General features: G+C 38.3%; 1 protein-coding gene across 1 annotated transcript in view; it reads left to right on the plus strand.

Annotated features, from left to right (window-relative positions):
* The first annotated feature begins 905 nt into the window (after positions 1-905).
* Positions 906-13,665, plus strand: part of ACVR2A (activin A receptor type 2A) — an 83,729-nt gene continuing 70,969 nt past the window's right edge. The window contains exon 1 of the mRNA XM_045782255.2: positions 906-1,664. Within this exon, the coding sequence (XP_045638211.1) occupies positions 1,610-1,664 (55 nt within the window). The 5' untranslated portion in view covers positions 906-1,609. The remainder of the gene's footprint in view (positions 1,665-13,665) is intronic.

Raw genomic sequence — 13,665 nt, forward strand, 5'->3', positions numbered from 1 at the left:
CATTTGGTATCCCATTCTGTGCCTAGCACAGCACCTTGTAAACAAAATCACCTTGCATTAAGAGGTAAAAATAAGCCCCCAAAGAACTAAAATTTGAAAAAGTAAACACTTGTCTGACCATCAAATATGTCGATCGAAATCTGCAGGTTTTCTCTTTGGCACGTACTATTTGCGAACCCATTACGTGGAGAACAGTTCTCAACACAATGCTTTGTGTATAAAAGGGATGGTAGGAATGGACTCAAATTGCACACCGTGATAATTGCCATGGACATCCTGACCGGGTGACAGCCCATCCTCCGCGAGTTTTTTCCCTTTTCTCTTTTAGCCGAAAGACAAAACGCTTAAGCAGCGGCTACAAGGGTGGGACGCGGAGCTAAGGCTCGGGGCACAGACACCACCAGCTCGCGCACACCGAGCTCGCTAGGGCAGCTTCGCGGGCGCGGCGGACAGGCTCACACCCCCCAGGCTTCCCGGCACCCGGAGTCTCCGTGCGGACGAGGCGTCCCCCCAGAGGAAAGACAGGGCGCCGCAGACGCCCCTCGGAGTCGCTGGCCACCCGCCCCGCCTCAGGCTCCTGTTCCTCTTAGGTTCCCATTGATCAGGCGGGTGTACGTTCCAGAGAGGCCAGTGGGGCTCAATTAGAAAACCAGGCGCCCCACGACCCCGACCGCATCTAATCACCCACTCGAGCCCCACAGCCCAGCAGGCCAAGCAGGCCGGACGCCGAGGCCTCGCGGTAACGAGTCTCCGTCCGCCCCGCCTCCTCGCCCTCCAGCCGGCCCCGCCCTCGCACTCACCCCTCCCCCGCTCCCGCCTCGCTTCCCCGACAATCTCCTCGCGCTCCCGGCCCGGCACGCGCGCTGCGCCCGGCCGCTGCCGCCGCTGCCGCCGCCGCCGCCGCGGCGGAGCGTTTCTCCGCGGTGCCTGGCTTCCAGCTTCGGGCCGGAACCGGAAGTCTGGGGGGCGGGGCCGGCGGAGGCCAGGGGACCGAAAACGCGGCCGAGCCCGGAGCCCGGAGCCGGAGCCAGAGCCTGGACCAGAACTTGGCCGCCGCTTGCACGGCTGCTGCCGCCGCCGCCCGCTGCTCTTTCCCCGCGCGGCAGCTGCCTCGACCGCCACGGCCGCGAGTTCGGCCGCCAGTGGTCCGCGGACTTTGGGTGTCCGGGTTGAAGGTCGGTCCGGACGTCGGACCCAGCTCGGTTCCCGAACTGTCCGGGCGGCAGCGGACGCCACCGCCGCCGCCTCCTCGTCGCCTCAGCCTGGCGTTTTGTTCCGAGAGACCCGAGAGGCGAGCGGAGCTGACAGTGATTTTGACAGTGATTTAAACCCGCTTTTGTTGTTGTTGGCTTTTCGTTGTTTGGTTTTGTGTGTTGTGCGTGTGTGTGGCGGTTTTTCCCCCGTGGTGCATTTTTTTTTTTTATTGTTGTGCTCTCCCCCCCCCCCTTTTTTTTTCTTTTTCTTAACCCCGTGAACGTTTTTTTGGTCGGGGCTTCCGAATATGTTTTATGACGGTTGATTTTACACCAGGAGGTTTGTCTCCGAGGAAGACCCAGGGAACTGGATATCTAGCGAGAACTTCCTACGGATTCCCCGGCGCCTCGGGAAAATGGGAGCTGCTGCAAAGTTGGCGTTTGCCGTCTTTCTTATCTCCTGTTCTTCAGGTAGGTGCATGGAGCGCGGCGCGGCGGGGCTGCTGCTGCTGCTGCTGCTGCCGCTGCCGCCGCTGCTGGCGGCCGCGGTTGTTGTTGGCCGCGGTTGTTGTTGGGTCGGCGAGCTTCAGTGGAGCCCGGGGAGGTTTTCCCGGACCCGGAGCCCCTCGGCTGCGACCCCCCAGGTCTGATTGTGATCTGGAAATCTCCATGAATTTTTCTCGTTTTGAGTTAGGTTGGCGAACTGATAAGAGTGACTGCTCTGTTGTGGAAGTGAGAAAGTCATGGTTTGTGGCCATAACATTGGATGACAGCGCTGGTTGGGTTGCAGTTAAGCCACATATACCACAAGTGACAATCCATGCAAAGGTTTGAGACCCGAAAGGCGTTTTCCAAAATGTCATTTAGTGTGGCATCTCCAAAATAAGGGTGTTTTATTTTAATCGTCTTTTAATTAGTGCTTCACCAGTGACTATCACGACAGAGATCTAGCCAGTTGTTACTTAATTTTGACCGTGAGAAACAATGCATCATATCAGCAATTTCATCTGGGTCTCCCCTTACGTTTTCTTCAACTTCAGTGTCCAGCAGTGTTAAAAATAGTTGTAGTTGTTGTTGTTGGAGTATTAACAATAACCCAGTGCAGAAGAGGTATGCCGCTGTGTGTTGGTAATGTGCTGGCTTTCAACCACCATTTATGTGCTCTTTTCTGGCATAGATTTTGCTTACCTACGGAATACTTATTTTAAACGCGTTGTATTGAAGCATTGTTTTTGGTTTAGAGCAGCCATTTGAGATTGTTCATACTGTCAAATACATTATAATCATAAAATAGGTTTTGGCCCAAGGTTGAAAGAATAATTTGGTCCTTTTATATTTGAAATTTGATTTTGTGAGAACGTTCTATGCTTGCAACCAGTGGTTGGAAAACTATCTAGTCTTTTGTATTTGAAATTCCGTAAATGAATACAACCTAGCTCAAAGGTGTGCAAATGTACGTAACAGGAGAGTTAGTTTGATATATGAAACAATTTTAAAGTCGCAATGGATCTATTTATCATAAAATTCAATATTCAGTTACTAGGTTGTGAGAGAGAATTAAGGGGGTGAACGAATTGACAGGTTTCATGGCTATGTCTTTATCTCCTTTGCTACAGGGAAATTAGAGGGTGTTAGTCTTTTCTTTGTGTACCTCTGTGGTGTGTGTGTGTGTGTGTGTGTGTCCATCCTCCCAGCCCCCTCTTTTAATAGAATCTTTTGTAATGTATAGAATTTTGCTGAACGGTACATTTCCTTGTGGTTAATAAATGGATAAAGTCTAGTCTTATGTCTGTAGTGGTATTGATCAGTTCCGGGTGGGCTAAATGTGTTGTGAAATGGCGATCATTGCCAGAGATTAACCAAAGAATCATGTCTGTTTAAATGGAAGAAGGAACATGCTTAAGGCAGGCTGACAGTTCTTTTTGTGCACGGTTTGGGGAGGAAGATAAACAATGGTGTCTCTGAAATGAATGAATACCTTGATAACATTAAACCTCTTGCTTTTGTGACATGACTTAACTGTGTAGTTTTTATTTTTCCTGTAGTACTCTCTCTCCTGTGTTCCTGTATGTTCTGGTTGGTGAACTCCTCTTGTTCAAATCCCTTTCTCTGATCTCCTGCCCTTGAGGAGGAGGGGCATCATGGCCACTGACCAAGGAATTGTGGACATTATTCCCTCCCAAACCCACCTGAGTCACACTAATTGGTGAAGGAGGTTATTCTTGAGCAGTCTCAAGGTATTACTTCTGGAAAAGCAGGCTGTCGCTACAGATCTTACAGCTTCCTGTGCTTGGTTTAGAAGTAAAAAGAATGGAGCATTAGTTTTTTGTAGGATTACTTTCAGTGGGCCAGGAGGTTAATAGCTAAAATTTTGAAACACAGTAATTTTTATTGCTACAGAGCATATAGATATATATAGCAGAATTACATAAAACTGGTAATAAATATTGTTGCATAGTTTTTTTCAAATAATTCCTAGTTGAACTAAAATATAATTCTATTGAAGATAATTGAAATCATCTTAAAAGACTTTAATCCATGTTTATGTGTGAAGATTTTTAGTACTTAAAATATCTGATTTTTAAAAAGGCTTTTGTTATGAATCAAATGTACTCTAAAAGATTATGATGTTTCTTTTCCTAATTGATTTTTCTATGTAATATGTAATCTGGCATGCTGGAAGTATGAGGATGGCTGTTTTTATGAGAATTTAAAAATTTTTCAAGTTGTTTTTTGTTTCTGGATATTTGATTTTTTTTAAGCAAATTAAAAATAGTAGTAAAGAGCTGTTGTATTTCAGGTTTTTAGGATGGATGTTTACTGTTAGTATTTTGCAGACTTTGATTTTTCTGTTTCCATCCCATGGTATGTATACTGGAGACTGATTTTGCAGACTGTTCCTGTAGGATATGGCCAAGTATGTAATTTCTTAATGTAATTCTAGGGGAAACATTTTTGAGTTTTGCTCTCATCCTCGAATACCTTCAGATTCCTTTTGTATTTGAATTTTTTCATTCTTCTTATCCTTCCTTAGATTCTGTTTCAAAACACAGATGTATTTCTTAGGGTTTTTTTGTTTGTTTTTAAAGCATTGTAGTTAATTTGTATCTTTCTTCACCATTTGTAAACTGAGTTTAATACTTGCTCTAATACTTAGGTTTATCTTACCTAGAATGATGCAGCTATTGTGGTATTTGAGTTGCACTGAATAAGTTGAGAATTTGTTTGAATTTCTGTGGGAACTGGAGCAGTCTGGTCCATATATTCGATGAAATAAGAAATGGAAATAAAGTAATTATGTGCATTTCCTTTACTTCAGCTAGGCAATAGTGTGTGTGTGTTTGTGTGTGTGCGTGTGTGTGCGCACACGCCTGTGTATGTTTCTGTGAGTGAGTATATGTGCTGTTGGAGGGAGAATTGGCAGTAGAGTGAATCTTCTGGGACTCGGCTGAACTTTGGCTAACAAGTGATAGATATTAAATGCTTTGTTTTCTACAGGCAGAATCTCTTAAATGTAGTCTGTGATCAAATTCAAATACAATATATTAGAACATCAAAACCAGAAGAGAAAACAAACGCCCTCCCGCACCAATTCTTGTTGAAATTTTTTCTATTTATAAGCCAGTAGTTCTCAAGCTTGGGTGTCTTTTGCTCCCTCCCCTGCACCTCTCCCCCAGGGGACATTTGAAGACATTTTTCGTTGTCACAACTGTGGGGGATGGTATGCTACTTGCATCTAGTGCATAAAGGGCAGGGATGCTGCTAATCATCCCGTAATGCACAGGAGAGCCTTCCAGAGTGAACACTTATCTGGCTCAAAATGTCAATAGTGTTGAGGTTGAGAAGCTTTGTTTTAAACTCTTCATTTTTAAAAGTATTAGTATATTAGTAAAAGGGTCGTGCTTCCCACTCCCACAGTCAGTCATCCAGATTTTACAAGGATATGCTATTGATCTTCAGGTGACTTTATACTGAGAGCTTTCATCTTTTCATTATCTTTTAAAATTAGAATGATTATGTTAGAAAAACAGACTAAAGGTGTATACATTATTTCATCTTATTATAGTTTAATAAAAATATTTTACTGAGTTATGAATAAACTCTCCATACCCATTGCTTTGCTATAATGGAGAGCCCATGAAGACTCTATATTCCTGAATAGGATGAATAATTGGTCAAAGTATCAGGTTTAATTATATTTGCTTTTGATCCAGTAGTCTCTTTGCTGTGATAATCATCTTTAAGGATATTTCCTTTTATCCTTATTAAAATCACTGTCTGGACTGTGTGGTGGCAGCTGGGTTGTGTGTGTGTGTGTGAGAGAGAGATTAACATGGTGCAGGAAAGTTTTGTAAGTTTCATATGAAATATGTACACTATTACATGTGTCTGAAAGGTTGCAAAGTATGAATTCAGGGTCTTTTTTTTTTTTAAAGGATATTTCTTCTCTTCTTCTTTTTAATGACTTTAATATGAAGAATGTTTTAAAGCGGTTTAATTACATAATTTTCTGGAGAATTATTGGCTGGGTTTTGGTTATCATTAGACTCATTTAGGCTATACTAATTAATATTCTATGATCTATGATAGACCCTTGTCCTTTTTAAGGTTAAAATTTGACCATAATTAATAAGTGCTTACCTTGTTTTGAACTCTAGTTTTAAGGAAGTGAACCAGAATTAAAGTGAAAAAGTGTAAGTAGCATTACACCATTGAAAGGAAAAATTCTGAAATCACTCCCACAAAAATATGCAAATAAGCCTCATACTATCTTTGTAACACACCTTCTCATACTCACATATCTCTGATACTACTGACATCTTCACCTTTTGGGTTCACTGTTTCGTGAGAAGTAAAGCATAACTAAACCAAATGAGATTTTAGTAATCTGTAAACTTTCCTTTAGATTCTAAAACTATTTTTTTGCTTTTTTACTTTTGTAAGTAGTGTACTCTTATTTCTCATCTTTGGTGTCTCAAAAATCTGTGATTTATATTTGTCTTTTCATGCTCTCTTATGTTGCCACTTGTCCTGCATGGTTCCTCTTAGATATTAAGTTAGGTAAGGTTAGCAGTGTTTGATATTAGGGGCACTAGTACTCTTTCACTTTTTATTCCATATTCTATAACTCATAATTTCTTCCATTCCCTTTCATTATGCTTCCCTTTCCACTTCATGCCTTCTTTGTTTATATTCTTTTTTCCTTCGGTACTTCCCTGTACTGCAGGCTGCTTGCTTATGGAACCTACTTGTTGCTTAGCATCAGGGGTGGCTCAAGAGGGTTCACACATGGTTTAAATGAAAACAGATTCAATTTAGAGTGTTTGAGAATTGACCAGATAGTCTTTTCCACTGTTCTTTCATTTGTTGGTTTCTGGACTACCACACACACACTTGGGAGTAGTTTTACTCTTTTGGAATCAAATGGCTTCAATTGTGGATTGCTCTTACTCCCTCCCCCACTACCTTTTTTTGGGGGGGGGGGAGGGGCAGAGGAAGAGAGAGAATCCTGTGTGGGACCCAACATAGGGCTCGATCTCATGACCCTGAGATCATGACCTGAGCCGAAATCAAGAGTTCAACACTTAACCCATTGAGCCACCCAGGTGCCCCACTGTTATAACTTTTTTAATATTTCGGTTTTCTTCAAATCTTTGCCGCTTTCAAAAAGTCTGTGTTTTGTTATTGTTCATTCATCATCTCTGTTTAAGCCAAAATTTGACCAGACCAGAGAATATATTTATTGCCACAGCTGGGACCACATCAGACTTCCTCTGTGGTAGATTTAATTTTGTTAGGTTATAATAGTCATGTCTAGACAGAACATTGATTTCAAATTGACTATTGAACATGAAAGTTCCAGGAATAGTGTATAGAGGAAGGAGAAGGAGAAGTCAAGAAGGTAAGAAAACTACTGTAGATAGCAATTGACTTTCTGTCATTCTCCAGCTGGATTTCTGTTAGTCACTTGCATATACCCAAATGCATCTAGTCGTCACATTTTGTTTAATTAAGGGTCTAAAGGAAATGTATTATCTCTGAGGTTGGATTTTTAAAAACTGTTAGACTAGTGGGCTTAAAAGAAAAAATTTGGAGGTTCTTATGGATACTGGGCAAGAATGTGATCCCAGTGGTCAGTGGACTTTGGTTCTGGTGTCAGCACTGCCACTGTCAGCTCATCTATTATTTTTCTTACCTGAATTATTGTAGTACTTTTCTAGTTAAGACTAGATCCCTGTCACTACTTCCTGTTCCAGTCTGTCGACATATAACTTCCAGATTGACCTCATTAAAAAATAAATCTAAATATGTCACTCCTGCTTAAAACATTTCACTGTGAGTCACCTTTAGCATAAAATCTAAAGTCTTAGAATGGCATGTACTTAGAATGGTGCTTTATCATTTGGTTCCTGCTTGTGTTCTCTAACCTCTTGGTATAGTGGCTTAAGAGGATAGGCTTTGGAGTAAGACTTCCCCGTTTTACATCCTGGCTTCACAGTTTAACCTTGGGCAAATCACTTCACCTTTTGCGCTTCAGTTTTATCATCTACAAAATGGGGATATTAATAGTGACTACCTCAGAGAGTGGTTTGGAAGATTAAATATCACATAAATACTAGGTATTTGGCTGTGGCTCCTCCTTAGCATGAGTTCTATGTTCCAGCTATACAAACTTGACTTGTAGTTTTTTCAATGTGTCATCCTTATTGTATATCAGTATGGTACCTTTGTATAGGTTAGTTCTTCCTCCTTTACCTGGCTAACTCCTTGTTTTTAAGACTGAGAAGTATTACCTCTTTAGAAACAATTTTTCTGCCACCCAACCCAGATTGAGTTAGTTGCTTTGTATTCTAAACGACCTTGATTCCAGTAATTACTACAAATGTTTATTTACCTCTATACATGTTAGACCATGAGCTCTTTGAAGACATCTCTACCTACAGGTCCAGTCCTAGAACCTGGCACACAGTAGGTGCTGAGAAAATGTTTAGTGAATGGATAAAATGAATATTTTTCATTTCTGGGCCTGGGTTTTCCTTTTTTGTATTAAAGCAATAAAGTTGGATTAGATTATTTCTGAACTTTTTTCCTCTCTAAAAGCTTTATGATTCTATAATCTTAAGGTTAGAGTTTAATAATGACATTTTATTAAGAAAAAATGATTTTGCTGGTTGTTTTTAGGGTATCCTTAAGTTCTGTTCATTTTTTTTTTTAAATGCTGTGTTTCTGATTCTTAGATTAAATCTTTTAATATAATTTGAATCACACAGATTTAGAAGGCATTTTAGAGATCTTCCAGTTCTGTTTGGTTTTTTGACCATAACCCACAGTAAGAAATACACATTGCATCATAACTCAGTTCCCATATAAAAAGAAGTTTTGTGAATTAACTCTTACTTTGTGTAAGATTTTTATTTATTTTTATCTTCTGTTTCACTAAAATTTTTTTTTATTGTGATCCATTAATTAATTCAGTGATCAACTAATGGGTTCTAAACTCCTAAGAAATAGTGACCTATTTCAACAGTCCCTTATTCTCTCTACCCAGTTCTCTGAGAAGGAAGCTGCAAAGTAAACATGTGCAGTGAAAAGTATGTGTACTGAAAAATGTACTCATTATTTAATTTACAATAGAGAATGTGTACTTAGATACAGAATATAGGGAAAACTGGTCCCCAAGAGAGAACATGGACCTGCCCTGGCTGAACTCTTCTCTCTTCTGGATTCTCTGGATAAATTAAGCACACAAAGGTGCTAAAACAAAATTAGATTGTAATTTTGAAGAGTTCAGATTTTTCTTAATTTAGAAAAGGCTTGCTGGAGGACATAGATCCTAATAATAGGGAAAAAAATGTCTTGGCAGTGGTTGAGAGGGATGTTCATCTTAATATGAAGGAAAAGGCACAAAACAGGATCCAGGAACACAGAGAGCGTTTGCCAGTAAACTAGACCATGGATGGAAGGCAAGTGGAGATGAAGGAATTTTGACTAAGTCTGAGGAAGAGATTTATGTGATGAGAAGATGTTTATAATTGCTTGGAGACGTAAAACAATCTCATTTGAGGGGGTTAAATCAGAGGAAAAGGAATTAAAACTAAGAGAGATACAGATCTTGGTGGTTGTCCCAAATATATACATGTGGAATATAAGATAGAAGAGCAGTTTGAAGATTAAGGTAGAATGGTAGGCTACTAAATAAAATTGGTGAAGAAATATCAAACCAGAAGAAAATAGGAAGCATTTTCATAACTAAAGAAATTCTACAGGCAGATATGGATTTAGATTATAAGCATGAATGAAAATACAGACATAGATTTGGAAAAATAAGAGTACATAGAAAAGATGAGCACGTGTATTCTTTTATGGGGGCAGAGACACTACGATGGATATGTCTTCATTGTGAAGTTAAACAATTCTGAGCACTTGTGGTGTGGTATGTTGCTTGTGTTTAAATAATAGTCACATTATAGTAATCGCAGTTACTGCTCATACTGGCCATCCAGATTACATTCTTTGAAATCTATATAAGGCATTTTCCTCACAGTAAATTAATTATACTGTTGTATAGAAGTAGATTTAGAAACTTTTTTTGACTTGGTATATGTTATTCATGCCTGAATCCTAAACCTTTTCAATATTGTTCTTTTGGACTAGATGCAAGCACTTTTTTCTTTGGTTCACTATTTTCTTAGTAGCTATAGTCACATTGGGAATCATTTTATTCTCTAATTTGCCAAAGAAAATAAATGTAAAGTAATAATGTAATTATTAGAAGTTCCCATTAAGGAAGTGGTTGCTTTTTAAAACATTTAAAAAATGAACCATCTTTACGTATTGTTATAAAAGTAAGCCTATCCGTATATAAAACTTGGAGGGAGGAGTTTCCTACTTATGATTAGTAACTTTGCAATATATATTTTATAGAAATGAAACCTTTATTAGGAAAAATCTTGGTCTTCACATCTTGATGATTATATGTGGTCTTCACATCTTTATGATTATACATGATAAATCAAGCTTCTTCCAAAGCATTATTTTAAGAGGAGGAGGCATGGGTAAATTATGAGATCTTGGCAAGTTTCTAAAACTCTAAGATTAATTTTTTAAATTTGTAAAGCAAGGTGTATTTAATGAAGTGATATGCCGTATAACACAGTAGCTGGTTCATAGTAGATGTTACATACATATATTCATTTGTAACCTATTTTAAGTCTCATTATTAACAATGTAGTGTGTAAAACATTTAAAAATATAGATTCAGTTCTTGGGAGATATTTTTAAATTTGCTGGTAAATTACTTATCAGTTAATATGAACTAATATTGTGAGTAAATGATTTAGTCATGATTTAAAATGATTTGCCAAAGAAAATATCAATATAGAGTGCCAAAAAGGAGCCAGGAAATATCTAGAACATTCAGATAAGATCTTTTTTTTTTTTTTTTTTAAACAGAGTTCTTTAAGGTCTCTTTGTTGTAGAATGCATTAAAAGGAAACATTGTAGTAAATTCTCATTTCTATTTATTGGAATTTAAAATATTTTCTTAGACAGTTTTACTTAAAACTTAAGTGTTTTAAAATTTTTCATGTAAAAGTAAAGTCTTGAAAGATCCTCAGGTCTGTTTTTGGGTAACACTACAAGCTTTGAAAACATAATCATTCAAGTTTTGAGATCAGTATTTTGAATGTGATATAATGATATCTTGAACTAAAACTTAAGAGTCTCAGTGAAATTCCTACTTTGCTACTTACTCTTCTTTGACCTTGGCAGCCACTGAGACCTCACTTTACTCAGCTTTAAATTAAAGAGAATGAAATAAGTATTCATTTATTAACAAATGTTGAACTACATGCTAGACACTACTAAGTGCTTGGGATGCAGCAATGAACAAGACAGATATGATTATGTGCTTATGGAGCTTATAGTCTTAAAGTCAGTAGCCAAATGAGTAAAATAATTACAGATAGTCATATGAGTTCTGACAGAAGCAAACAGGGTACTCACAGGATAGCTATTGGCCTCACATCCATACCACAAATCTCTAGTTACTTAGCTTATCTACATATTTATTATCTGCACTTTTCACTGCAGGAGTATAAGCTCTTAGAGGGGTGTGTCACCTTTATCACAATAGCATCAGGGGATAGCACAGTTTCTGGCACAAAGTAGAAACTCAGTAAATGCCTACTTGCCTGCCTGAAGAAGTGAATCCAGGCTTGTGACTGGAGAGATAGACAGGGACCAGATCATGCAGGGCTTTGATCTAATGTGGGAAGGAGTGAGAATAAAATTCAAAGGGCAGTGGGAAAGAGTTAAGGAGGAGCTAGATCTGGGTTATATGTTGAGATCACTTGGGCAGCTATCTGGAGAATATATTGGAGGTATGTAGGAGCGAAGAGGTGAGAGTAGGAGACTGTTATATCAACCTAAACTGAACTAGAGAGATTCTCCAAGACCCCTTCTAGCTTTGAACATTCTCTGTATTCTAAAGCTTGCCTACACTTAATCTTCCTCTCAGATTTTCATAGTCACCCCATATTTGTCCTACTTATTATTTCTTAAAAAGAGATGGATAGGCTTATTGTGTACCTGAAAACTTGGAATACCACATCTCAAAAAAAAAAAAAAAATCCAAAAAAAGGAGATAATAAAACACAGACCAGAGTTTATTGAATTTTTGTGGCAAGTTCCTATATTTAGATTTTGTGCATTTGCTAATTTATATTCTTATTTACTAAGCATTCCTATTTCTCTGTGAAACTTTGACTTTGCTTCTTTTCAATATGCCTGTTTTCTCACAAGATCATCTCTTTATTTTAAACATGTAATGTATTGTTGGTGTGGTTGAAAATTCAGAAGTAGAAACAGCATATTTTGTATCTTAATTCTTAGGAATTTGATACTTTACAGGTTATCAAGGTCTTAAAGGCTGAAAGGATAAATAGTTAATACTATGGGTTCTTATTTTTACTCAGGGCTATAGCTTCTAACTCTAAGTAGTCAGCTTGAATATTTTTATCTGTGAAAGATTTCAAGCCTGTACTGTTGGTAGGAGGGGGAGGTGGTGCTTGGCACAGGAAATCAACTCTATATTGGCAGAAGTTCAGCAGCATCATCTCTGACTAGGAAAAACTGTATTATTACATAGAGATAAAGCCAGAAGAGACATTAAACTGTACTGAATTTAAAAATATAATGGTGGCTGCCTCTTTTCATTTGGTTTCTCTCATTATGGAAGCAGGTAAAGATAACTGTCTTTGGTAAGCCACCTTCAATAAAGAAGTGCAGTTTCATCCTGTAAATATGATAGGCCATTTTATTTCTTATTACCATAAGTAAAGTAGTTCTAGAAAAATAACTGGTTTGCTAGGTTTTGTGTTCATTGGTACTAGAGTTTCATACTACATTATTTATGAATAGAATTTGCTAATTGTTTTTATTTAAGCTAAGACTTGAAATTACTTGTGCAGGTACACTTTAAAATGATATGGGGAGAAATGAAAAGTCAAAGTTAAAAGAGAATGATAAATAATGAATAAGGGCAGTTGTGAGATATTAACTTATGCAAGATAGGCAGGGTAATAGTAAAGCAATTTGATTAGTAGGCATTCAGAAGTAGGATAAAACACCTTTCTTTGTGACTGGGAAAATGATTAAATAGCTACTGATCATCCTTTTATTCTGCATAAATGTTACATAACAAATCTTACTGGCTGACCTTTTTTTATTCTCTTATTTCTTTAGAGATACATAGACCTGGTTTGGGTGTTGAATTAGGAAATTCATTGCTAATTGTTTGTTAAAATGTAAATAGAGATTGTCTACTGGCTGAGAGGGCTAGAAGTAATAGAAATGATTAAATTAGGAGGCTTTAATTGCTGAGAGGACCTAACAGACTGTCAGGTACAACTACCTCTATCGGAATGATTTTTATGAGGAATGAGCTACTCAAGCTGATCCTCACTTCAGAAAGATGGAGTAAAATTAAAAGGTTAGGGTCAGAGAAGAAGAGTGTTGGTTATACTTTTTTCTTTTTGAATCAGTGAAGGGTGGTTTTGATCTTTTATCCGCAGATCTTACCTTTCACTATTGTAGTCAGAGAATAGCCCCACATCAAGAATTGTAATTCCTAGTTAGCAACATATATTTAGCAGTTTTGATTAAACAGTATTTTTAAAGTAATAGTCTTGTTTCTGTGATAGGGAAAGATATCAGCTCACTAAGCCAGAGAGCAGATGAAATTAGAAGAGCCTAGTCTATTACAGAGTATAGAATTTTCTTCCATTGGAATCTGTTGTTGGCCACTAAGAGCTAGTTAATAGCAATAAAAGCTAATCTTGTTGGTACAAATGTAGCTGTTGGTTAGAAAGAATGATTTTCTCAAAAACAAACAAATAGCAGTAAGAAGGTCCTTCATCTCAAATTCAGTGAAGGTAATTAATTATGCAGTTTCTTGGACTGGTATACTAGA

The sequence above is a fragment of the Ursus americanus genome, chromosome 1, assembly GCF_024610735.1.
Source record: "Ursus americanus isolate L20-20 chromosome 1, mUrsAme1.1.p, whole genome shotgun sequence".
In the NCBI taxonomy this organism is placed as follows: Eukaryota; Metazoa; Chordata; class Mammalia; order Carnivora; family Ursidae; genus Ursus; species Ursus americanus.